The sequence below is a fragment of the Glandiceps talaboti genome, chromosome 16, assembly GCF_964340395.1.
Source record: "Glandiceps talaboti chromosome 16, keGlaTala1.1, whole genome shotgun sequence".
NCBI classification, from domain to species: domain Eukaryota; kingdom Metazoa; phylum Hemichordata; class Enteropneusta; family Spengelidae; genus Glandiceps; species Glandiceps talaboti.
In genome coordinates, this window is record NC_135564.1 from 2,834,919 (window position 1) to 2,862,646 (window position 27,728).

The 27,728-nt window shown below is 37.3% G+C and overlaps 2 protein-coding genes across 5 annotated transcripts; one reads left to right on the forward strand and one right to left on the reverse strand.

Annotated features, from left to right (window-relative positions):
• Nucleotides 1–759: 759 nt before the first annotated feature.
• On the reverse strand, nucleotides 760–6,094 carry LOC144447666 (nuclear envelope integral membrane protein 1-like). Its single transcript, XM_078137744.1, has 8 exons — nucleotides 5,995–6,094; nucleotides 4,843–4,958; nucleotides 4,052–4,286; nucleotides 3,053–3,125; nucleotides 2,732–2,825; nucleotides 1,979–2,340; nucleotides 1,267–1,428; nucleotides 760–925 (listed from the first exon to the last, which is right to left on the reverse strand). Exons 1-8 carry the CDS (start codon nucleotides 6,092–6,094, stop codon nucleotides 760–762), a joined length of 1,308 nt encoding a protein of 435 aa, XP_077993870.1.
• Nucleotides 6,095–12,302: 6,208 nt separating this feature from the next.
• LOC144447266 (uncharacterized) lies at nucleotides 12,303–27,388 on the forward strand. 4 transcript variants are annotated; one of them, XM_078137179.1, is made up of 9 exons: nucleotides 12,303–12,445; nucleotides 13,018–13,118; nucleotides 19,088–19,277; nucleotides 19,959–19,976; nucleotides 20,537–20,617; nucleotides 21,244–21,306; nucleotides 22,027–22,089; nucleotides 22,633–22,695; nucleotides 24,764–27,388. In XM_078137179.1, the coding sequence occupies exons 2-9, from the start codon at nucleotides 13,092–13,094 to the stop codon at nucleotides 24,805–24,807; spliced, it is 549 nt and encodes a 182-aa protein (XP_077993305.1). In that variant the 5' UTR covers nucleotides 12,303–12,445; nucleotides 13,018–13,091; the 3' UTR covers nucleotides 24,808–27,388. The 4 variants fall into 4 exon arrangements, with proteins under 4 accessions (XP_077993305.1, XP_077993307.1, XP_077993308.1 ...); XM_078137181.1 differs by lacking the exon at nucleotides 22,633–22,695; XM_078137182.1 differs by lacking the exon at nucleotides 22,027–22,089.
• The last annotated feature ends 340 nt before the right edge of the window (nucleotides 27,389–27,728 follow it).

Below are 27,728 nucleotides of genomic sequence, written 5' to 3' on the forward strand. Positions count from 1 at the left end.
TGCACATATTTTAGTGTTTATGATCAGCTAGTCCCTGATTGGATGTTAGACAGATGCACTGCTTTTAGTCCATTGTAATCAGTCAGACCTGTCTCTTATTGGATGACAGACAGATGCACGCTTTTAGTCCATTGCAATCAGTCAGACCTGTCTCTGATTGGATGATAGACATATGCACTACTTTTAGTCCAGTGTAATCAGTCAGACCTGTCACTGATTGGATGACAGACAGATGCACTGCTTTTAGTCCATTGTAATCAGTCAGACCTGTCTCTGATTGGATGACAGACAGATGCACGCTTTTAGTCCATTGCAATCAGTCAGACCTGTCTCTGATTGGATGATAGACATATGCACTACTTTTAGTCCAGTGTAATCAGTCAGACCTGTCACTGATTGGATGACAGACAGATGCACTGCTTTTAGTCCATTGTAATCAGTCAGACCTGTCTCTGATTGGATGACAGACAGATGCACTGCTTTTAGTCCATTGTAATCAGCCATGCCTGTCTCTGATTGGATGATAGACATATGCACTGCTTTTAGTTCATTGTAATCAGGTAGACCCATCTCTGATTGGATGATAGACAAATGCACATATTTTAGTGTTTATGATCAGCCAGACTCGTCTCTGACAGTAAGTTATCAACAATAATTTATAATATAATCTATATCAAATGTTGGCAGGTTTTTATATTATTGATATAAATGTGCCCTGAATTGATTGGTACATGAAAATTCTTTTTTAATTTAATTTAGTCAGTCTTCTCCACTTTCAGATATGTTTGGTCTGTGTCGACCAAAGTAATCATCATCATCATCATCATCCCTTGGCAGATCAAAAGAGGTGTCTGAATCAATCACATGTGAAGCATACTCTTCATCTGTGATATGAAGCTCTTTTCCTCGTATAAACTTTGAAAACCTGGAATGAAAAACAGGACAAAAATAATCTAAGGTTCAATCTATTGACTTTTAATTCTAAATTTGGCACCATGTTTTGGGGGAATTAATTCAGAAAAGTTGTGGATAAGATTTTTCTATGATAAAAATTTGGTAATTTGCATTTTCCTTGGGTAGATTTTCATAGAAGTTGATTTGCATAATACCATGTGTGTCTATGTTATGTGAGTGTGTGTGTGTGTGTGTGTGTGTGTGTGTGAGAGAGAGAGGGAGAGAGGGGGGGGGGAGAGAGAGGAGAGAGAGAGAGAGAGAGAGGGAGGGGGAGGGAGGGAGAGAGAGAGTACAGAAATGTTAATACGGTACCTTGATGGTGACTCTAGTTTACTAATAACCTTCCAAGCATCACAGTCAGAACTATTACAATACTCTCTCAATTCTTTGAGTGCTCTCTTTGTTGCTCTATGTCCCTCTATCAAATACTCATCCTCTGTCAGCAGTTTCCTCTTTGTTGGAAACCATATCAACCTGTACAAAAACAAAACACAGCAAAACTAAATATGTTGTCTTTTGAACATCATGTGACATTTGCAACAAACATTGTGACACTTCACATTAGCAATATTTAAAGGAAGGAAAAACTGAAGCTTTCATCCACAGATGTGGACTTGTTCACCAGTCTGATGCTCTGGGTTGGTCACATGATTCATCATTTGTATCATGTGACCAAAGAATGGAACCTGACATGCCATGTAGTCTGTACATTCAGGAGGTTTGCATGTGCTATTCAGGGAGATGGTTGTCACCTGACCATAGTGACCGTACTATGGGTTTACCAGTAAAATCCTTCTCTGTTATTGATGGTGTTTAGTCTTCGTTCTATAAAATCACTCACAATTAAAGAGATGAATCCATTATATCGTGATGAAAATGAAATGTCATAAAGACAAAACAAGCCTAAATATATCAAAGTAAGTGAAGCTGTCTTACGCAATAAATCTTGGAACCGGAAAATCTAGTTTTGAAATAAACGAGACTTGTATGAGAGAGAGAAATCTATAGTTGATGGGATACTTACCATTTTCTTCTAATATTTTTGCCAACATACAAAACAGGAAAACGCATTATACTCCAAGTCCACAGTATTACAATGATAGAAATAGAGACTTCTGGGATTTGTGTACCATTGTATATTAGTAGCCACGATCCTAACCAAATAGTCCATTTAATCAGGTTCAACGTCCTTTGTTCAGTAACTGGACCATATCGATAACACACTGCAAAACTGACTAATGCGGATAGAGCTATGTACCCAAACACTACTTGGAAGTGAGTGTTTTCTGGCAGAGCACGTTCTATTATGATCTTGTTCCATAACCACTTGATGAAATACAGGGAAAATGACCAACCAAATAATACAAATGCTACCATTGCTTTTTTCTGAAATATGACAGATTTCAAATTTAGAGAATTCAAAATCAAAGCAGTTTCATTTATTGTAGAGTCATGATGGGTGAATGGTTAGAGTGGCCGGCTTGGAATCTGGCACCCAATAGACACAGACCCACAGGCACTTGTTTCAACGTCTGCATTTGATTCCTGCATTCATAATGGTACATCAATTCACTTCATTTAGACAAAATGCCACAAGGAACTATTTTCATTCAAGCTTGCTATCTTAAAGTGTAGAATGTACAGTTTCTTATTGGTTTCAGCATGGTTGTATCAAACAGAGCCATACATGAAACATATTGTACAATCTCTATATCTGTGTAGACTATATACAATGAATTATGTAACATGTCTATACTATACCGGTAGATATACTTACAGCAGGGACAAACTTTCCCATGACATAGACAATGATTAGTAGAGACAGTATTACACCAGCTGATACACCAGTACCATAGTAGAATATAAGACTCCTATAATGACAATAACACAATACAGACATTAATACACACTATGACATTTTGTAATGCAGAAAAAAAACATTGAAAACAAAATCTTCTGTTATAAATATCTGCCATCATTAAAACCATACAGAATCACTGCACAATAGTCATTTAGAAAATTACTATATTTCTTTTCTCCTGTGTAAATTAGTCAACAGATATTTTACTTAATATGATTTGAATGTGACTTTCCTTACCTACTGAGTCTGTCAGCCTGGAAAAACAAGATAACACCGATAATGAATAATCCTAAGTATCGGGGATCATACACTGTAGAGAGAAATGATGAAAATATGACTTCATTATAATATCATGTTTTGTACTTTGAATTGTAAACACAGGGAACAGCAGGCATGTTTTGATTGATTCATCAATCGTTTTATTGATTGAATGATTGATTGATTGATTCATTCATTTTTGTGGTTAAATGAAACTTATTTTTTGTGTGATATTGATCGATTGACTGACTGATTTTTGTGGTGATATAAACTTTTTTCTTCTTTCCCTGTCTACTTTTCTCTCTTTCAGCTGTATATAATTCTCTCTTTATCGATCAATCAATTTCATGCCTGCTGTCCCCTGTGGTGTAAACTACAAAGATTGTAATTTTTTGTGTGGATGATGATCCCTATTTGTTTGGTGATGGCAGTCTCCTTGCATGCGACTTGTAATGCAATGGAATGTACCTTTTCAATATTGAGACTACTAGGATCTGACATTTCCACAGAACTCAGCTGACTGTTAGTTTGTACACAGCAAACCAACAAATGGAATCACATGAGCTTAAAGACAAAGTGAACATCAGTACCATAACATGTTTAATTCTCTGCATTCAAATTGGTTCATTCATCTGAAAAGAGTGCTGTACTTTTTGGAATATTGACACAAGCACTTGAACAATTGATGACACATTGTGATCAACAGTATTTGCATAAGGATGACATCATTTATCATTTATAATCATCAAATTTCTGCATATCGATAACATCATTGTGATAAGTAATATTTGAATATTCGTAACATCATTCATAATCAGCAATATTTGCATATAAGTTACATCATCATGATCAGCACTTTTTGGCACATCAAGTCAATACTAGTATATCATCCTTTTACATTGTTTTGGTCAAAACCCACACTTCAAAAAAAGTGCCGACTGGGGTCAAAGGTCAAAACAATATGACACATCATCTTACTTCTCAACTTAGCTTTGATGGTGACATCTTCTCCTTCAAGACCAAAACAGGTTTTAGTAAATGGTGATAATTTGACATGGTCAGTTGTTGGGTTGAAGGATGAGAGAGATTGCCATATTTGTTTCCATGCACTCATCAATGGATTTGGTGTGTCCCTCATCCTGTGTACTAACGTTTCATTTTCTGCTACTATCAGGTCACAGTTGTTTACACCAGTTGCTGGGTAGAATTCAACCTAATGTGAAAACCGTTTAAAGCAATAGAAAATTTTGTTCGAAATGACTTCATCTCTGTACAAAGGCTGTGTGAGAATGTATATGTGTGTGTGTAACTGTGTGTGAGAGCATCATTGTACATTATATGAATATGTATTTGTGTATGTCACTGTGAGATTGTATGTGTGTGTGCATGCGTTTGTGTGTGTGTGTGTGTGCATGTGTGTGCATGCATATGTGTGTGTGCGAGTGTTCGTGTGTGTGTGTGTGTGTGTGTGTTTGAAAAATGGGACAAAAGTACACTACATCACTAGCAGCAAATATCTCTAATAACTTTGGTGTTTTTAAAGACGCTATCTGCTCTGATATTCTTGGTAAAAATCATGTTTCCAACAACTAATATGTATGCCTAATATAATGTAGGATCCAATGTCTGCACCTACATAATGTTTCTCAGTCTTTCACATTATGAGCATAATGGCTTAAATTCTCACAATAAAGTTCATAAAATCTATCAGTGCAATGCATACTAAATAACAAAAATACAATCTAAAGCTCCACACAATAATAACATACCTCTAAACTTCCAAAAACATACAAATACTTTGTCAATGGCTTCTTGTTGCCATGGTAGCAGTAAACAACAAACCCAGATTTCTGGCTGATTTCTTCATCTGTGTCTAGGCGAACATCTACTTGGAAAGTGAAATATGGTATAGTACATGGTCAAAATTTATCTTCAAACATTGTTTCATAAATTCAAAAATAATCTACGTATAAGGTGTACGACTTGAAATTTGACCAGATTTTAAAATCTCTGCAGCACTCCTCTGTTTGAATAAAGGGGTACTTCAATACTTGCAACAACTGGGCTAATAAGTGATAATATTGCTACACTGGACACTAGCCCCGTCTACACGGCACTAAAAATCCTACCTGAGGTTGGATTCAGGATAGTTTGAAGCCCGCATAGATGCAAACGCGTCCTGAAACTGTCCTGACTTAGGACACCTTTGAGAGGTTTCCTGAAACCCTCCTGACTTCGTCCTATGTACTGTCAGGACGGAACATGCGACATCTACGCTGTAACCTTCCTACGTGTTGACACAAATCTATCCTACCTCAGGTAGGACTTGGGACTGCCTCAGGTAGGACGACCTACATGTAGATGGGGTTACTGTCCTGTACATGAATGATTTTTAGAACTAAAACGAAAGTGAAACTAAAAAGCTAAAAGTAGTAGGTGTTGTCATTCGTATCACTTCCGTTATATACGTTTAAAGACAGTTGAATACAAGATAAATACATCATGGCCAACACATCCAAAGATCATATGTGTTTCCTTTATAACTGTACTGATTATCCGGTAGAATTGTCAGTAGTGTTACATAACTCAAGAGTTGCAGACGACGCGTCCACGGATGACGTACTGCAGTTGGTTTTAATTTTGAGTTGTTTTTTTAATTATGTTTCGAGCTTTTTTTGGTTCCGTCGTTTAATTAACCGCAAAACAAACGGCTAAACGACGGAACAAAAAAACTCAAAAACAGAAGAAAAACCCACTAAAAATCAAAACTAACGCTACAATTATTGCAGCTGTGGATGACGGAAATTGTACATTTTCAAGATTCCCCAGTTCCGGTTGTCCTAGCAACAATACTCCGATTACTGGCTTCCTATGCCTAAATTATTGTAAGGCATACACTATAAAGTCCACAATATACTCACATTCGTCATATACCGCTGTGGTGACACCACAGACCAATAAAATGACAAAGGTTGACACAAGAGTCTTGCTGAGATGTTTCAAAGTACAGGTTGGCCTCATTTCGACTTGTGGCTGTTTCAGTAAGCTGTTTCACAGTGCTCACAATGCTGTATCGTTAAAGTGTTCGTTGCAATGTCAAGACTTCATCTATGAACTTGAAACAGTTAGAACTGAGGGGTGAGCATCATCACTCAGTAGCGTCACCGCACCGGTGTTCATCAACTTTACGAAAAAGTTCAGTGCACCCGGAAGTAATAACGCCCTCTCACGACAGTTGGCTGATTCTCTTGTTCTGACATTCACTAAAGCTTCTACACAACACATGCTTGCTATACTATAATTACGTATATGTTACTTCTGGAAGTTTTCCTTATTTGTTGTACTTCACTTTATGTTGTCTTGTCTTGTCTCGTCTCGTCTCGTGCTGTGTTGTGTTGTGTTGTGTTGTGTTGTGTTGTGTTGTGTTGTGTTGTGTTGTGTTGTGTTGTGTTGTGTTGTGTTGTGTTGTGTTGTGTTGTGTTGTGTTGTGTTGTGTTGTGTTGTGTTGTGTTGTGTTGTGTTGTGTTGTGTTGTGTTGTGTTGTGTTGTGTTGTGTTGTGTTGTGTTGTGTTGTGTAAAAAAAACTCCAGAGCTTCTAGGGGAGACTCGGACCTATAGGATCCCTACAGGAGGTGGACATATCCCAGTCTCACTGTCAAAAAAGTCTTACTGTCAAGATGCTATTAAACCTTTTTTCACTATGTAGTTGCTTTTTACATGTTGGTGCTGTCTTGTAAACCTTGGAAATATTGTCTGAAAGGGTCCGAATAGCCTGGCTTTAAGAGTAAAAAACCTTCAGATCTTCTGGGGGGGGGGGGGCTTGGACAGCCCATGAGAAGATAACATATCCTCATCTCCAGCTCTTCCCCCTACCTTTTACTGTCAAGATGCTAATAAAGTTTAAAAACAAAAAATTCAACCCTATGTAATTGTTATGATTACATGTTGGTACTGTCTTCTAAAGCTTGGAAATCATTGCCCAAAACGGTCTGAATGCCTAAAAATTGACTTTAAGTGTCAATAAACCTCCAGATCTTCTGGGACCCCCATGAGAGGTGTATATATTTCCAATACAGCTTCCCCCCTACCTTTTACTTCTTTTTAAATATATTTACCGTGTAGTCGCTAATTTAGTATGATGCTATAAGTCAAGCAGTCCACTCTGAGTCACGATCAATTACCTGTCATGTGAATATGATATATGGGGGGGGGGGGTGTCACTGTGTTTTAGAATTGAGTGATGGGGGGTGGGGGTGTTAGCCTGTTTTTTGGTTTTACAGGTCAGTGAATTTTTGTCGGCCCGATGGAAAAATCAGCAAACCCTAGGCAGGCTGGAGAAACTGACCGGAACCCTAAGGCCTATCGGCTTACGCGTGTAAGGTTCTGGTTATTCTTTCGTTCACACAGACAATGGAGAGCTATGGTTCACAAGAACACATCGAATCAATTACTTCCATAGGCGATAGGCGTACTATGTTTATTTTCACTAAGGACTGTCACATCAACTGATAGATCACATATTTTGGTTGACCGTACTTCACTGAGATCATCAAAGTCGGGTTCAAAAGTTACGACGATTATTGTGTCTCATTTCATATTTTAGTAAATACTAGAAACTAATCTAGAAACTAGTAAGTGCTAGCTGGCCAATAATGTTTATATCTAGAAACTGGTTAATGCTAGTTAGCCGATAGGTATTATATCTACACACTAGTAAATGCCAGGGACCAGTCAGTTTCTTCGGCCGGGGGGAGGGGGGGGGGAGTAGGAGGAGTCACCCTGTTTTCGAAATTGGCGGAGGGGGGGGGGTCATCCTGTTTTTTAAATTTTGGAGGGGTCATCGTGTTTTGGATTTTGATGGAAAAAATCCACGAATCTATATAGTGGCATGACCTTGTCTGAACTGTAAACTGGAATCTGATGATATGATATGTGGTGATTTGTAGTGTTGATAATATGTAGTGTCCAAAATAGAAAGTATACAATGCGTATTAATCCCTTCATACTGATGAAGAGTAGAATGATTCAGATTAACTCCTTTACATTTATAACTTCACCTTATGCCCCAAAGTGCAATATGTGATGAAGCATATTCACAATTGATTGTGAAATATACTCAAGTATTTACATGACATGTAACTAGTGTGGTAGGTAATAATAATTGTACATGCATATGTAAATTTGAATTAGTTATAAATGAGGAAAGAAAAGTGACATAAGCTTATGTGTAGGAATTGAACCCACGTCCCCTAAACACTAGTCAGAGTGCTCTAACCAGCTGAGCTAACGTGCCAACTGGTAGATTCTGTGAATTGAACCCACATCTCCTAAACACTAGTCAGAGTGCTCTAACCAGCTGAGCTAATGTGCCAACTGGTAGATAAGGTGAATTTATCCTGGTGTGTACCTTCTATCCTCGAGGCAGTGGTGAGAAGCCAACTCATTTTATAAAGCTTAAACCTAGGATCTAAATAGATTCATCAGTGGGTCTCCCTGGCTATATATGGGTGGCGAACTTAGCAGTCGGTTTACTTATTAAAGTAAGGCTAATCTTTATATTTAAAGTTATGAAAGTTATGTTTGAGCATCACTCCAGGTGAAGTAATATTTAACAAAATGGATGAAGAACAAATTCCACATACCAATGAGTTTACAATGCAATATCTGCAAGGTGCCATGCCACTATACCAATATTATATGGTTAACTTACATTAACTTAAGCTTTTGGAAGCTGCTAAATATTATCTTACATGCAAAAGGCTATGAATAACCTAAAAAATAGCCAAGACATCTCCAGATCTGCTAGGGAGAGACTTCTAGGACCACCTCACCCCAGAGGTCAACCAACAATTTTTTTACTGTCACAAAAATATGGTATTAAACCTTTTTTAAACTTTAAATGTTAATTTTAGATGTACTGTTTTTAAGGGTGAAATTATTGTCAGGATAGTCTAAAACTTGCCTTATAAGAACATATATCAACCCCATGTGTAAAGAATAGTTTAATCTGATACTTGATGGTGCTGTCTTGAAGTTATTGCCTGACAGGCTCTGAATAACATAAAAGTTGGGTTTAAGTTCTTCCCCCACCTCTTACTGTCAAGATGTATTAAACTTTTCTTTTAATATTTTAACCCTATGTAGTTGCTTTTTACATGTTGGTGCTGTCTTGTGAAGCTTGGAAATTATTTGTCTGAAAGGGTCTGAATAGCCTAAAAATTGACTTTAAGTGTCAGAAAACCCCCCAGAGCTTCTAGGGAGACCCTTGGGACCCCATGAGAGGTCTACATATTCTTATGTCAAACTCCCTCCCCTTTTACAGTGAAGATGCTATTGAATTCCCTTTTCAATATATTTACCCAGTGTAGTCGCTGATTTAGTAAAGTATTTAGTTAAGCAGTCCACTTTGAATAACGATTAAATACCTGTCATGTAAATATGATGTATCGGGGGGGGGGGGGGTACTATGTTTTAAAATGAAGTGATGGGGGTGTCAGCCTGTTTTCGTTTTTACAGATGGGGGGGGGGGGGGTTAAAAAAACCACCGACCGACCCTCCCCCGGTCGCAGAAACTAACCAGTCCCTTAGCTAGTTAGCTGATAGGTGCTATGTGTAGACAGCGTAAAGGAGACAGCGACACCAGTAGGCCTAATATACACCAGCCAATGCATTGCATTGATGACACCGTATATAGCTACTAAATCCACGCCTCCATTGAAATTTACAACATTGCCCCCATTTAAAGTGTCTATTAGATTGTTTGACCTTCCGTGGGGTGGTTGTGACGTATCGATTGATCGACCGAATGGCATGTCAGTTAGCACGCCATCACATGGATAAATATCTACACACTAAGATCAAAAGTATAACACAATTACTTGGCAAATGACACATTAAACAAAAAGAGGAAGAAACGAGTGCTACGGTGACTGGAAAAGTATCTCGAAGGTCGTGAGAAAGACTGGTCAGGATCGATGAATCATAATTGTGACCTGCTTGGGCATGACTATTCCCTGCTGCACGTTGACAGTGTCACCTGTAGCCTTAGGCTAGTGAGTTTACTATGGATGGATATGCATGACTTGACTGCATAGAATACCATTGAACAAAGAGTGACCCTGTTTCACAATGTACTGTGGCACCCAGGCTTATATATAACACTTAATATATACCCGGGTTGAAACTCAATAAACGAAAATGTCAGAGGCAAAAGCGTGATAATGTTTTAAGTATGTAAGTGTGACTACCTACATACATACACACATACATACATACATACATACATACATACATACATACATACATACATACATACATACATACATACATACATACACACATACACACATATATATACATACATACATACATACATACATACACATACATACATACATACATACATACATACATACATACATACATACATACATACGTACATATACGCTGATTTAGAGACATCTCCGAGACATAATCAAGGTTCCCAAATTGTGTAAATTCGCCGTAACTTCTGTGTTGTCGTTTTGTAAAGCTGTTTTCTTCCAAAATTTTATTTTTACAGGTAAATGATAATAAATGTGTTGTTTTATACATTGTTAACTAATAACTGCGATGACTACAGTTGAATAATATTACTGTGTATGGCGCCACACCCATCACTTCAAAATCATCCTCCCATGCACCAAGAACCGCCAACCTTAGGGTGAAGTCATTTACATGTAAATAAGGTGTACTTCTTGCCCTCCTTTGCAAACTCAAGGTCTACTTTCTAATGTATATGCTTGAACTTCATTGAAAAAAGTTTGCCATCAAATGCTAATGTATTCATAGGTCACTATGTGGCCTTGTACCTTGTGCATGGCACGGGTCTTGTGTGATATGTCATGTAGTGGACTATTTTATTTTATTTTATTTTGAGTGGAGTGACACACATTATAGTCCCGAGTTGTCAAGTTTGAACTATAACATTATCACCCATAATATAGCAACACAGTTACTTGTTAAAATACTCGATTTCTAAACTATATGCATGCATGTATGTACGTACGTACGTACGTACGTACGTATGTATGTACGTACGTACGTACGTATGTATGTATGTATGTATGTATGTATGTATGTATGAATGTGTGTATGTATGTATGTATGTGTGTATGTATGTATGTATGTATGTATGTATGTATGTATGTATGTATGTATGTATGTATGTATGTACGTACGTACGTATGTATGTATGTCTGTATGCATGCATGCATGTATGTATGTATGTATGTATGTATGTATGTATGTATGTATGTGTGTGTGTGTGTGTGTGTATGTATGTATGTATGTATGTATGTATGTATGTATGTATGTATGTATGTATGTATGTATGTATGTATGTGTGTGTGTGCGTGCGTGTGTGCGCGCGCGTGTGTTTGTGTGTGTGTGTGTGTGTGTGTAATGTTAAACATATACAATGCAAATATACCCATGCATAGTCAGTCGTGAGGAACTTTTTTTGGGGAAAGGCGAGCACTAACAATCCCCACATAACTGGTCTCTGGGCTACTCCATGCACATACATAACAGTCATTAAATTTGACTGTTGATAGTGTTCATATATTCTTTTCCTGGCGTCTATTAAATTGTGTAATATTGTTGGATTGGATTGCCCATGCGCTTCAATTGCAAGTATGAGAAGTTTTAACATTTAACACGTTGAATATTTTAATATACCTATGTAGAATCGAGATGATATTGTACCCACCCACCCACCCCCCCACACACACACGGATGTATGGATGAACGTTATGCATTCAAGTTGTTGCATAAGTTTTATTGAATTCTTAAACTACATTTATGTAATTTATATTGTTTACACAAGATCGTATTGACTGATATAGACTGTCACATTTTGTACGTAAGTCAACTTTACGTTCCATATTCCTATTACAAGCATACAATTGATTTTTCGAGAGAAGTGTCTATTTTCAATTTCTACATTTATTGTGTGTTAAACTTACAAAATCTTATGTAAACATGCGTATTTTCACGAGACTTGCCATTACATTTGGAATCTCGAAGAGTAAACGCTTTATAAACTAGAAACAGTTTCGTGAAAGGTTACCAAACCTTTTAAAAACTCATTTGCATATTCGATATAGTGTTACATTTGTCCAATGCAAATAAAGAGATGTTTGGCCATTGGTTACACTTTCTTTGCAGACATCTCCCGTTGACGCAAGTGACGTAGCAGAAATTTACATGCATCAAGGTGAGGGCGTCAACTGTTGGTAATACCAGCGCAGCCATTGAATGTAACACTACAAAAGATCGATTTTAACCGTCTCAAAGGGTTTAACAAGGAAGTGTTTGATTTCCTCCGTTTAGGTGAGTTATCCATTTTACTTTTTATCTTGGATAGTCTTTGTAAAAAACACACACAGGGTCAATATTTGGAAAGGGACAAGTTGGAGGTTACATTTTCCAAGATACGGTCCACTAACTATGGCATTTTAAGTACTTACGCGTTTGATTTAGGGCACCTGTTGAAAAAATTGCATATGCCTATTCCGTGTGATATATTTGGCAACGAATCGATGAAAGGGGCTTAACTTACCAGTGATAACAGTAATATTTAAGAGCAAAATAAACACATTCACACCATTAGAATCCGTGTCAACTATTACCTCATGGTCTCCGTTTTAGTATTGACAGTGACACAGGTAACACTACAGAAAATCAATAAATGTGAATACTATAATATATAACAGCTATTAATCGTGTACAAGGCCGTTGTTGGAGAGTTTGTAAACAACCCAGAAGTACAACTATCTCTGGTGTTGTGACCACAAGGAATTGACGACTCATAGAGACCATAGCATAGTTGCACTGGTTTCCTAACAATAGACGCTCTGTCACATACATGTCCCCAACTAATGCGTACAACGGTTTCTTTGCAGGCGTTCTAGTAAATTCCAATACCAAAGTGCGTTGAAACCCAGGGCAATTGCAGTTACAACTACAGTGCGATAAAATGGCGAACCCGAAGAAGCCAGGACAGGTAAGCGTATGTCTGTCATCGGTTTAAAGTTTAAAAAATGAAGAATTTTGGAACTAATGTGTTGTTTGGTTTAGGGTACAGGTAGGATAGGATACAATCTAGGTACGTTTCAATGAGAGTGTCAGGAACCTGCCCTACCCCGAGGCTTAACATATTTTATACATATAAATACCAATAGCGCTGACATTTAAAAAGAAGAGAAAGTATGGGGGGAGAGGGTGCCTTGGTCTTACCTGTAAGACAAAAGGCCACTGAAACCCACGCACTGGTAATAGTTCTTAATTTGCGCCAGGTTAACTATTGTATACACTGTTATCGTTGCAGCACTTGCACACTTGACTGCCATCAAGTCTCGTCTCGCTACAGTGTTGGTGGATTTTTAGAATTGCATTGCAATTAGAATACAAATTTATCTACACGTGTTATTCAGATTTTGTTTACCATGTACTGTACGTGACGTACATGACAAATTTACTAGTAAATAAAAAGTAGTGATTGCATATTACTAACTAGTTCAACATATACTTGGTAATGTCGACATAAGCATTACTGGAAATGACCGGCTGTGTCACCCAGACGAATAAATCACACACCCTGCCAACTCTCTGCGTCTAAAGAAAGGTCTCAAGTGTTTTGGCGCTATCAAGAGAAATAACCGCCCCTTGTTACACTCCTTGCTTCCCCGTCACCGTGTTTGCACATACATTATTATTACGTTCGGGAATTTCCTCTCGCGAGGAAGTTTAATTAGTTATAAGGTAACTTTATACATTACGGTCAGTAAGTTTCATTATCAGTTGGGCACACATGTTATAATCTGGCTTCAGAACAGAGGGACACATAGTTATTGCTCAGATTGTTTTAAGGAAATTACACACTAATCCTGTATTTCAAATGTATCGTATACTATATCAGATAAAGGTAGGGGATAATATAATCGCACACCGTCATTTATTTAATACCCCGTAGATAATGAAAACACCATTGTAAAGAAATACCACGCGTCCCTATGCTTTAGAAGAAAGGCCTTAAATTACACTGGGCAATATATAAGCATTCTTCTTTTCCATTTAAAAGGCCTGTGAAATGCAACAAATATAATATCTGAAACAAGTGCAATTTACATATTGGCACATTCAATTTCTCTGACGTTTATTAAGTTCGTTCACCTGTGACCGTGGACTCTGTCTTTAACTTCGTAAAAGTACACAATGTACAAAGGACTGACCTACATGTGAAACAAAGTAAAAACAGACGAGCATATTGATTTGTGGGGTTGGTTGTTTTCAACGTCGGACTTAACTTGGGGTCACAGGTCACACCGTCGCCATCTTTGTCAGTAAACAGACCAAAGATACAATAAGAAGCCCCGGGAAAAATAAAGATAAAGACGGTTGGCTACTGAACATAAAGAGGAAAGTATCTGTCGCAGACACATTTTTTTCAAATAGGTGGATCCACTTGATAACGTAACGTGGTGTTTTACCTATTGTTTCTTTGTTTACAAAGTGTCTACCTATGCACAGACAGGCAGAGGATAACGATCTTAGAAATCAGCGTTACCGAAATACTACTGTTCATAGAAAGTCACCAAACACTTGCTATGTTATAAACAAATGTCATTTGTATCTTAGTTGGGCCTTTCAACCAAGGAAGTTGACTGGCTTTTACAGTTGATAAATGCCAATTGGTCCATCCAATGCAGGTGAATGTTTGTTAATACTGCAGTCAACAGGTGACATTTTACAATGCCTGGCATTTAAAAGGTGAAATTTAAACTTTACCTGCATTTATTGGACAAATTTTGAAACCCACTTGCATATTGACGATACTCATAATGAGGAATATTTTTATTTGCATTAATATGGACGTTTTCATTAAATAAAACTGATAATTATTTTTATTTTCATTCGAGATAACATGACATTTGTGAACAAAATATACGTTGATAAGAATAACATTTGTAAAGTTGGATATTTATATTATTTTACTTTGCTCCCAAGTTTTATGTTTTAGGAGCATTTTGCTCTTAAGTTTTAAATTCAAGAGCAGATTGACCCTAAAAAAAAACGAGCTCAAAGAGTTAACTTTCTAGGCTGCTACTTTTTATGCAAAGAACGTGGTCTTGTTCAATTGTCGGATTCTGCATCATCGTCGTAAACCATAGCCTCTTTTACGGCACCGTCCAAGACGCGTCGTTGGGGAAGAGAGATAATTGCGCTTGTTTGCGAGAATGCTCGTGCATATAGTACATGTATTTTAGTATGACCTCAGGTTGTTGGTCCACCTGTCGCAGTTATACTCTAAACAGCTAACGAGAATGAATATGACAGAGCGCACGTAATTTATGACTAACAGTTGTAAATGAAAACATAAGAGTACACGCACTTGAGTAATTAATAACATGAACAAAGTTCGTTTATTATATATTACAAGTTGCACGTCATTGTAATGACCTACTCTATCCATCTAAAATGCCACAATGTGACCCCTCACGTCATTGGTATAGGCCTATACTCTATCCATCTAAAGTGCCACAGTCAATGGTACCCCTCACCTTATTGGTATAGGCCTATACTCTATCCATCTAAAGTGCCACAGTCAATGGTACCCCTCATGTTATTAGTATAGGCCTATACTCTATCCATCTAAAGTGCCACAGTCAATGGTACCCCTCATGTCATTGGTATAGGCCTATACACTATCCATCTCAAGTGCCACAGTCAATGGTACCCCTCATGTTATTAGTATAGGCCTATACTCTATCCAACTAAAGTGCCACAGTCAATGGGACCCCTCATGTTATTGGTATAGGCCTATACTCTATCCATCTAAAGTGCCACAGTCAATGGTACCCCTAACGTCATTGGTATAGGCCTATACTCTATCCATCTAAAGTGCCACAATGGTACCCCTCATGTTATTAGTATAGGCCTATACACTATCCATCTAAAGTGCCACAATGGTACCCCTCATGTTATTAGTATAGGCCTATACATGTACACTATCCATCTAAAGTGCAACAATGGGACCCCTCACCTTATTGGTATAGGCCTATACTCTATCCATCTAAAGTGCCACAGTCAATGGTACCCCTCACGTCATTGGTATAGGCCTATACTCAATCCATCTAAAGTGCCACAATGTGACCCCTCACGTTATTGGTATAGGCCTATACTCTATCCATCTATAATGCCACAATGGACCCCTCACGTCATTGTATAGGCCTATACACTATCCATCTAAAATGCCACAATGGGACCCCTCATGGTATTGGTATAGGCCTACTCTAGCCATCTAAAGTGCCACAATGGGACCCCTTAGACGGATCACTTCATGTAAGCAAACGCTGTCTGTAAGCTTTGTATTACAACAAATTTGTCAATAGTAAAATGTATTTGCATGTTTATTTAAACTAGATATTTATTTATTTAATAAACTCTCAAAGATGCATTTACGTTTTACTATATCGGACAAAGAAGACTGTACATATACATGTATTAGTTTATTGAGAGGGTGCTTGTTTCGACGTGATGTTTACTACTGTAACAGCAAACTTGTATTGTTGTTTATAGACGTAAAAAGTGACACAGGTCTGATGTAAAAGTGAGCATGCCTTTGAACTGTTACCTCGTAAAATTTACCTGTATATGGTACAAAGGCCACGGTTGTCCACTCAGATATAGTCTGAATGATGAAACTGTATAATGTAGTTCTCATATTTATATTAATTACATAATTGTTAATTTTCACGAAAGCCTTTATTTAATAGCATCTACACCCGTTGAATGATTTTTGAGTAGCTATACAGTTGAACTCTGACCTTTGTGACGTATTGGGTGTTACAAATCAGTAACATGGGTAATAAATATCGATCGCAGTCTTTAGCTTTCAAATGATTGTATCATCTATTGTCTAGAATGAATGGCTATACCAATCGATTGTCTAGAATGAATGGCTATACCAATCGATTGTCGAGAATGAATGGCTATACCAATCGTAAACTCATGTCACGTATTTTTAATTCTTTGTTTGTATTCCCCTGTGGGTATGTCTGTGCTAAAAGTGTTACTGTACTGTAAGGTCGTCGATTTGTGATATTATTACGCTGTATTCAAACTATACCAATTTACATGGTATTCCTTTAACTTTGCTTCCAAGAAAACTGCAATGAAAATCACCTGAATAGAAACAAGTCGTCTTCTGCCTCGACAAAAATCTTAACTTACAAACATTGTTACGTCTGGCTCTATAGAAATTTCAACATTGTAACATTTTCTTTACACATGAGCACGTCGTCACCAAATCATATTCATTGCTGCAATGACAAACTTTTTGAGGCATGTTTAGTGGAATGTGACAAGAAAATGTAAAAATTGTACCTCACTTTGTTGTCGAACATTATGATAAGAATTTTTTTGAGTCAGATAACGATTTGTTTCCAACCACCCACCTTACTTCCATTGTTACAGTAATTTGATTTGATGTGAATGTTTGCTTTCAATTGTCTCTTGTGACATAGTCATGTATTTGCGCCCCTCCCATTTCCTGAAGGATTACTAATGTCACGATAGGGGCCGGGGGGGGGGGGGGGGGCTGTACCACAAAACATATCCTCGAATTAGGCTTTGTAATAGACATATGGAAATTTGAAGTAGTACAACTATTAAAATGCGTAAAATGTGTTGTAATTATATGATTGCTTAGTATGTATTTGTACCTATCCTCCATTAGATCATAAATTATGTACAACCACAGACGAGAATACGATTTGTGGTACAGCCCCCGGCCCCTATCGTGTAGGTTAACCATACCCATCAAGCTTTAGAGGGCACGAACTACATGGTAGTCTAGTTCCTATACAGTATCGTTACGATTTACACCTATGCCCACTCACAGTATAGTCAAAGTTTTTACTCTAGAAGTCCTGAGATGCATGAGATGAAATTTAAAACATTCACAGCCACCCTCACTGTCATTAACATCATGTCTTTGTTAATCAGTCACAAAACTCTGACCAATGACACAGTTTCTCATAAAGCTAGTGTTTATTAGGGCAGCTATGTAATGTCCAAGTATGGTATATTTGTCAGCTCAGGATGCTTCTTATACACTGTTTATGTCACTATAACAGTTGGTATTCATTGATTGGATGAACAACTTTTTGTGCTGATTATTGAGGGACTTTGACTACACGTGGTTTCTAACTGAACTGAACTGAATTAAAATCAAACATATCTTTGAAAGGTTTTCGTTGTCGCATCATATTAATTATCGGTATGGTGTTCTCTAACTTTTAATTGAAAGAAGGGTCACCATCCAAGCTAGGCATGACTGAAAGATAAGTCGTGTCGCTCCGCCCTCACCGGCTTCCTCTCGCCGACGGGGGTTGACTGATGTGTGAGGGCGCCCCGGCACGGCCTACCCTACAAACTCCATCACTGTATATGTAACAATGATTCAACCCAAGCGCGTTTCTGTTACTGCTAAACTGCGCCATTTTCAACCACGAGCCATTTCATTTTTACTCTCACACATTTTGCGATTAATATTCTATTAGATAGGGTGGGGATGAGGTATTTAGCTTTATAAGGGGTGTAGTTCATAGCAAAAGAAAAACACACACACATACACATACACACACACACACACACACACACACACACACAAACACACAAACCCACCCTCAATAAAAACTGCATCATATGAAAAAATAAAGTGAAAGAAAGTCTTGACAATAGCTACGTTTATTACATCGTCGTAAAACCACAGCCCTCTTTGCGGCAATGGTAACATGCGCATGCGCCTCCAGTGGGAAAGTAATACTCTAACTTACGGAATGCATTTATTTATATCGCAATATTTTAATTATTATTTTGATATGATTTATTATCAAATGTTAATGTTGTATATACTGTTGTGTCCTTTTATCTGATTTTTTAAAACTTTCTTTTTGTATATTTTTTCAGTTTCCTACCATCTCTGGCAGTTCCTATTCTTTGAAAAATCCTTATCTAGTCGAAGAAGACATCAAATATCAAACTCCATACGCTGTCCAGCAGCAACTATACAATCGGAAAGTGTGCAGATACATATGCTTATTTCTAATTCTTATAGTCATATCTGTTGTAATGTTCTTCAGTATTATCTACTTTACAAGTAAGTAAGATATCATTTTTTATGTGATTTTAGATCATCTCCATCATCATCATGATCATCATCATTATTATCACCGCCACCACCACTACCACAACCACCGCCGCCACCTACACCACCACAACCGCCACCACCACCACCACCACCACCACCACCACCACCACCACCACCACCACCACCATCACCATCATGATCACCATTACCATCACCAGCACCACCACCACCGCAGCAGCAGCAGCAACAACAACAACAACAACAACAACAACAATAACATCAACACCCCCCACCACCACCACCACCAACAACAACAACAACAACAACAACAACAACAAAAACAACAACAACAATAATAATAATAATAATAATAACAACAACAACAACAACAACAACAACAACCATCACCTCTCCCTACACCATTCATCACTCCGTTTATCAGTTTAAAAGCAGTCACTGTGATAAAATCGTCACAAGTCCCATTCCATGGGATACAGAAAACTCAATGTGAATATTTTCCCCATAACTCTAGTCACGACACCATTCTAGCTAACATATGATCAACTGATCCAATAGCAATTTACTTATGGTCGAACCTTTTTTTTCAACATTGTGTTATGAAAACTGATCATTTGAATACTCACTGCTCTAGCTAACTGTCCAATTTCATTGTTTTTCTTTCCTGAAAAGAGGAGGAAGTTTCTGCTGGTAAGTGTTCCTCGTTATCGTTTCTATACACACATGGGTATGGAGATTGGTGATATTTAAATTTATTGCTGAGGGGTAAAAGTCTGCACTAGGTAACGGGTACATGAGCGCGGTGGCTGATAGGGCGGCATTATTTATAATTTATACAGACTAGTAAAGCAGCAGGTAGTTCCCAAATAAACTAGCATTACCTAATAACCACTAGGGTGAGTAATTGACGTTTCAATGCCCGTATGCAAGCATGCAATAGCTTTTTCTTAAAACATCACTGAATTAGTGACACGATATCACTAAATCAGTGTACATCACAGTCAAATACGCTATATAAAGACAATTGAATTATGCTAATCTGGGTTATCGCACATGCCTTGCTCTGAACCAATCAAGAGACAGCTTAACATTGCAATTTTGCGAAAATGAAATCCATTGAACTTAATGTGAACCTAATATTAAACTTGATATGAGTACGTTAGCGAATAGCACCTACGAAAGTGAAGGCTAGTTTAAGGTTTTCTGCAATGTGCAGCTTTTATTAACAGTTCAATTTTCTTTGCCAATAGAAACAACGACAGCGAAAACGGGATCAAATTCTACCGTTGGATCAAAGTCTACTATTTCGCCTTCACCAACCACTGCTACTGGCAAGTCATCATCATCATTCTGATCACCACAGAACCCACAGAATTTACGGCGTATATTTTTCAAATAGTGTTCCATTCCAAAAACGTTGAGGTCATCTGTAACCCACTCATGTTTCTAGCAATAGGCATTTCCAAATTGCCATGTTGGCGCTCTACTTCCTGTTTGTGTGCACCTTGGTATAGGTTACTAGGTTAATCAAAGAGCATCGCTGCTTTCCTAGATGTCTGAACAATGAGAAATACATCCCTGATTTACATTTCTACAGAATACGAAGAAAAAAGCTCTTAAAACGGTACTGTGATACCCCCATTTGAGCGAGGGCGCTGTATTCCCAATTTCCTGTTTGCAGTCTGCAATGCCCTATTTAGATTCCTCAATTTTCAAGAGCCAAATGTTACAACTACTGTGAATACTTCCTAGATTCTAATAACGCTACATGTGTTAAAGAAGTTGGGATAGAGAAGTTAGGCCGAAGGCATGGCAATGTGTCTGTCTGTCTGTCTGTCTGTCTGTCTGTCTGTCTGTCTGTCTGTCTGTCTGTCTGTCTGTCTGTCTGTCTGTCTGTCTGTCTGTCTGTTTGTCTGTCTGTCATCTAGTCACAGTTCAATTTCCTTTTTACTTTCAGGAGGAGGGGCGCCAAGTTCAGACTCACCTACCACTGCTGCTGCTGCAAATCCGACAACTGATGGTAAGTCATCTTCTATAGGTCAATCTAACCATGATGGTAAGTCATCTACTGTTAGTCAATCTAACCATGATGGTAAGTCATCTTCTATTAGTCAATCTAACGATGATGGTAAGTCATCTTCTCTTGGTCAATCTAACCACGATGTTGAGCAATCTTCTATTAGTCAATCTAACCATGATGGTAAGTCATCTTGTATTGGTCAATCTAACCATGATGGTAAGTCATCTTCTATTAGTCAATCTAACCATGATGGTAAGTCATCTTCTATTGGTCAATCTAACCATGATGGTAAGTCATCTTCTATTAGTCAATCTAACCATGATGGTAAGTCATCTTCTATTGGTCAATATAACCATACTGGTAAGTCATCTTCTATTGGTCAATCTAACCATAATGGTAAGTCATCTTCTGTTGGTCAATCTTACCATGATGGTAAGTCATCTTCTATTAGTCAATCTAACCATGATGGTAAGTCATCTTCTGTTAGTCAATCTAACCATAATGTCTATCTAAAACACAACGCTCAGTATTCATGTAATCATGGCAAAGCGTTTGCTTCCTTGTCTGTCTGTCTGTCTGTCTGTCTGTCTGTCTGTCTGTCTGTCTGTCTGTCTGTCTGTCTGTCTGTCTGTCTGTCTGTCTGTCTGTCTGTCTGTCTGTCTGTCTGTCTGTTTGTCTGTCTGTCATCTAGTCATAGTTCAATTTCCTTTTTACTTTCAGGAGGAGGGGCGCCAAGTTCAGACTCACCTACCACTGCTGCTGCTGCAAATCCGACAACTGATGGTAAGTCATCTTCTATTAGTCAGTCACACCATGATGGTAAGTCATCTACTGTTAGTCAATCTAACTATTATGATAAGTTATCTTCTATTAATCAATCTTAGTTTGTGTCGACATTTTGACGTTGATGTATATATATGTCACTGTTACGAACACTAACAATTTTTTTATTGGTCTACTCTTTTTGCACAATAAAACACAATGCTAAGTTTTCATGTAATCATGGCGAAGCGTTTGCTTGTCTGTCTGTCTGTCTGTCTGTCTGTCTGTCTGTCTGTCTGTCTGTCTGTCTGTCTGTCTGTCTGTCTGTCTGTCTGTCTGTCTGTCTGTCTGTCTGTCTCTGTCTGTCTGTCTGTCTGTCTCTGTCTGTCTGTCTGTCTGTCGGTCTGTTTTTCTGTCTGTCTGTCTGTCTGTCTGTCTGTCTGTCTGTCTGTCTGTCCGTCCGTCCGCCCGCCCGCCCGTCCGTCCGTCCGTCCGTCCATCTGTCTGTCTGCTTATCTGTCTGTCTGTCATCTAATCACAGTTTAATTTCCTTTTTACTTTCAGGAGGAGGTACACCAAGTTCCGACTCACCTACCACTGCTGCTGCTGCAAATCCGACAACTGATGGTAAGTCATCTTCTATAGGTCAATCTAACCATGATGATAAGTCATCTTCTATAGGTCAATCTAACCATAATGGTAAGTCATCTTCTCTTGGTCAATCTAACCATAATGGTAAGTCATCTTCTATTAGTCAATCTAACCATGATGGTAAGTCATCTTCTATTGGTCAATCTAACCATAATGGTAAGTCATCTTCTATTAGTCAATCTAACAATGATGGTAAGTCATCTTCTATTAGTCAATCTAACCATGATGGTAAGTCATCGTCTATTGGTCAATCTAACCATAATGGTAAGTCATCTTCTCTTGGTCAATCTAACCATAATGGTAAGTCATCTTCTATTAGTCAATCAAACCATAATGGTAAGTCATCTTCTATTAGTCAATCAAACCATAATGGTAAGTCATCTTCCTTTAGTCAATCTAACCATGATGGTAAGTCACCTTCTCTTAGTCAATCTAACCATGATGGTAAGTCATCTTCTATTGGTAAATCTAACCATGATGGTAAGTCATCTTCTATTGGTCAATCTAACCATGATGGTAAGTCATATTCTATTGGTCAATCTAACCATAATGGTAAGTCATCTTCTATTGGTCAATCTAACCAAGATGGTAAGTCATCTTCTATTAGTCAATCAAACCATAATGGTAAGTCATCTTCCTTTAGTCAATCTAACCATGATGGTAAGTCACCTTCTCTTAGTCAATCTAACCATAATGGTAAGTCATCTTCTATTGGTCAATCTAACCATGATGGTAAGTCATCTTCTGTTAGTCAATCTAACCATGATGGTAAGTCATCTTCTATAGGTCAATCTAACCATGCTGGTAAGTCAACTTGTATTGGTCAATCTAACCAAGATGGTAAGTCATCTTCTATTAGTCAATATAACCATGATGGTAAGTCACATTGTATTGGTCAATATAACCATAATGGTAAGTCATCGTCTATTGGTCAATCTAACCATGATGATAAGTCGTCTTCTATTAGTCAATCTAACCATGATGATAAGTCATCTTCTATTAGTCAATCTTACCATGATGGTAAGTCATCTTCTATAGGTCAATCTATCCATAATGGTAAGTCATCTTCTATTGGTCAATCTAACCATGATGGTAAGTCATCTTCTATAGGTCAATCTAACCATAATGGTAAGTCATTTTCTATTAGTCAATCTAAGCATGATGATAAGTCATCTTCTATAGGTCAATCTATCCATAATGGTAAGTCATCTTCTATTGGTCAATTTTAACCATGATGGTAAGTCATCTTCTATTGGTCAATTATAATATCTGTTGAATTTGATCAATATTGTTGAATAATAGGACCAATAGAATTTAAGAGCCATTATTTAGAATGATCAAACTAATAGTTCAAATTGTGCTTTAAGCATAGAGTAGCACATGTCTGTCTGTCTGTCTGTATGTCTGTCCATCCATCCGTCCGTTCGTCTCTGTATGTATGTATGTATGTATGTATGTATGTATGTATGTATGTATGTATGTATGTATGTATGTATGTATGTATGTATGTATGTATGTATGTATGTATGTATGTATGTATGTATGTATGTATGTATGTATGTATGTATGTATGTATGTCTGTCTGTCTGTCTGTCTGTCCGCTTGTTTTGTTTTGAATGAAAAACAACATTTCTTCTGAAGAATTGTTGTTAATTTTCCAAGGAAGAGTTATTATTTGTTTGCAAATTAAGTAAAGATGAGTTGGTGAAGCAGTTTAGGCAGTTTGTCATGGTATTTGTTAGGGATATCATTTTAGTTTGTTGTGAGGCAACAGTGATCGGAACAGCGAGTGTTATGCAAATTGTTAGTCATTAAATTTTGTTTAAGACGTAAATTGCCAAGAAATTGCAGTTGATGTCATATTTGATTCAAGTGTACATTATAGTATTAATATATCTATGTATATATCTAGCTATATACAAATATTCTATCTAAAATGGCCTGATTCTCAATAAGCAAATTATGTCCAAAAATATTTCTATTCTGAAAACTTCTAGGTCCCCTGCTACCATTATTAACAGTTCTAATTTCTTCTTTCTTTCAGGACCTACGACTGTGGTTTCTACTGTGACGGCTGTCATTCCATAACCAGAAGACATCGTTCAAAATGATACATGTAGGCATGTTTCGGTCCATATTGTACATAAACCAGTCTTACTTATCCACAGTTGTCCGTAGAAATGAGAAATGCTGTCACTTTCCCTCTGTCAATAATCCTAGTGTTTTCTCAGATTATCTGAACTCACCACGTTTGATGGCCTCTATCCGATGATGGCTTGCACACGTGCACGTTAGTGAAACTCTTGGTTGTCGTCGTCCGATCATTCTTTCTGTTGATGATCACCATAAGTATTGATACATATTCAAGTTCATTAAAGTTAGCCCGACTTTATTATACAAAGGTTATCAACAGACGTATGCATGCGATCATATGAACACGAGAAAAAGAGTCCCTCCCAAATGTCGTGCCACATGTGTAAGTGTATGGTTAGCCGACGACGTGTTGTACTGCCAATCGTATGATATAAACGTTCATGTGATGTCAATTCTGAAGATGTTAACGTAATTGTGATGCTAATTCCTATATTAAGTGCACACGCTGTCAACTCTGACGATATCAAAGTACACATGCTGTCAACTCTGACGATATCAAAGTACACATGCATGCTGTCAATTCTGACGATATCAAAGTACACATGCTGTCAACTCTGACGACATCAAAGTACACATGCATGCTGTCAATTCTGACGATATCAAAGTACACATGCTGTCAACGCTGACGATATCAAAGTACACATGCTGTCAACTCTGACGATATCAAAGTACACATGCTGTCAACTCTGACGATATCAAAGTACACATGCTGTCAACTCTGACGATATCTACGTACACATGATGTCAATTCAGATGATATCAATGTATGTGTACTGTCAATTCTGATCATATCAATGTACGTGTGCTGTCAATTCTGATGATATCAATGTACGTGTACTGTCAATTCTGATGATATCAACGTACGTGCTGTCAATTTCGTCAACTCCTTCTACCACAGAATCACGATCGGTGCCCCAAATTCTAACTAACCAAGTACGAGTATCTACCGTTCAACTAATATAAGAACTAACATTCAGAATAAGTTCGAACGATATCTCTCTTCTCACCGTCATACATAGTCTGAAATTGTTCTAGTGGATTTCATGGAATATGAAACATCGGCAATCTACTCTGTTGTCAGTGAAAATGTTGATTTATGAATTGTATAGAATTTGATTACAATATAATTGGAGGGGGGGGGGGTTCTGTTAAGTTCAAATTTTTAATGTATTTAATTTTCTTTGACATTTTGTAAATTGTTTTGGTTGGGAATCATGTCAGATTATCCAGACATTTATAGGTCGTCTCATACACAAATAAGCTTTGAGGGAGAAGATAATCAAATTGTCACTCAGTGTCCTCGCTGTAGAGTTTGACGTTGTCTTCTTAATTCAATTATTGTATCATTCAAGCCAATATATTTAGACATTGTCAATGAATTTGTGCACTGGTTAAGCGTTGTCATGGATGGTGGAGAGACAACATGAAAACTAAAGCAAACATACATTTCTCAAGTACACGAAGTCTGTCTGTGGGCGTTATGATGAGCTAATACGTAAATCATGCACCTACGGTGTTACTTTGCCAGGACTGTTTCTGAAACAAAATACACTATAGTAAGTTAATACAATTCTGTGTTTTTTATCTAAAATAACTATTTAAAATAAATCCCAAAGACATGTTAGTGGCTTGTAGAATGCGCACCGGGGACAATTTTCCCTGAAAATTAAAGTTCTTCATTCCTTGCTGAGTGTAAAATATGCAAGTGCTTACTACTATTACTGTTGAAATACAAAAATAATGTAAAGAAATTTGGTCTTTTAGTTTCAACAGAGTTAATACAGTTTTCGGCGGCCATATTGAATTTTTAAATGCCCTGGTGTTATAATTTTGACTTCTATTTCAAAAATGTGTATGATGAACCCAAAGTTTTTTTTATCAATTTTAACTCCAGGTGGGAATAGGTCCGAGTTTTCTTGAACAAACTAACAGCAAAAAATTGAAGGCTTTATTTCCTATGTGCATTCTACTTTAGGGGAAAGGAGGAGGGGGTGTTACCTACAAAGATACCATAACAGTATATACTCAATGTTGAGATCTCATTGTCAAATATTGCCATGACACTGTATTAATCAAGTATTTTGTACTATTTTAATTATAATCTTGTGCTTAGTTTTAAATAAACTTTGTTTGCATCTATTATTGTTATTTATTCGGAAAACTTCGGGATATAACATAGTTTTATTAATAACCTGTTGTTGAAATCCATCTTAGACGAATCACGGTCAATATCTAAATAATTGGATGTTTTCAAGCAACCGACATACTTTAACAGGAAGTTACAAGGTATTATGGGTAATTTTGAAAGCTACATCTGCAGACTGGAGTAGCCGAGTTAGATTCCTGTTAAACAAATTTATAACTTTATTGTTCTTTGTTAGTCTAAATACGATAGTTTTTACTAACTATATGAAAAATCAATTCATTATTTCTCAATGTTTGTTAATTTAAAAGTTGGAACATTTCGTAAATTGTAATGTGCAATCAATTTTTTGTATTTTGTTTGTAATGTGATGATCGAAAGTCTTATTAACACTACAGTATTGGTCAATCAGCATTAAAAGTATTACTATCTACTCAATGCTTTGTCTCTGACGGATGTGTATGTGTGTGTGTGTATGTGTATGTATGTATGTATGTATGTGTGTGTGTATGTGCGTGTGTGTTGGAACATGCGTGCGTGCGTGTGTGTGTAAACTATTGGATCGATAGTCGTGGTATTTGTTTCGGACAATGCTTTTAATGTCGGATTTTTGAATTAAACAAATATATTTTAGGAGTCATGACAAAGATATATCCATGTTTATCAAAAATACATGTAAGAAATGGGGGAAAAAGAAATTGTTTCATTGGAA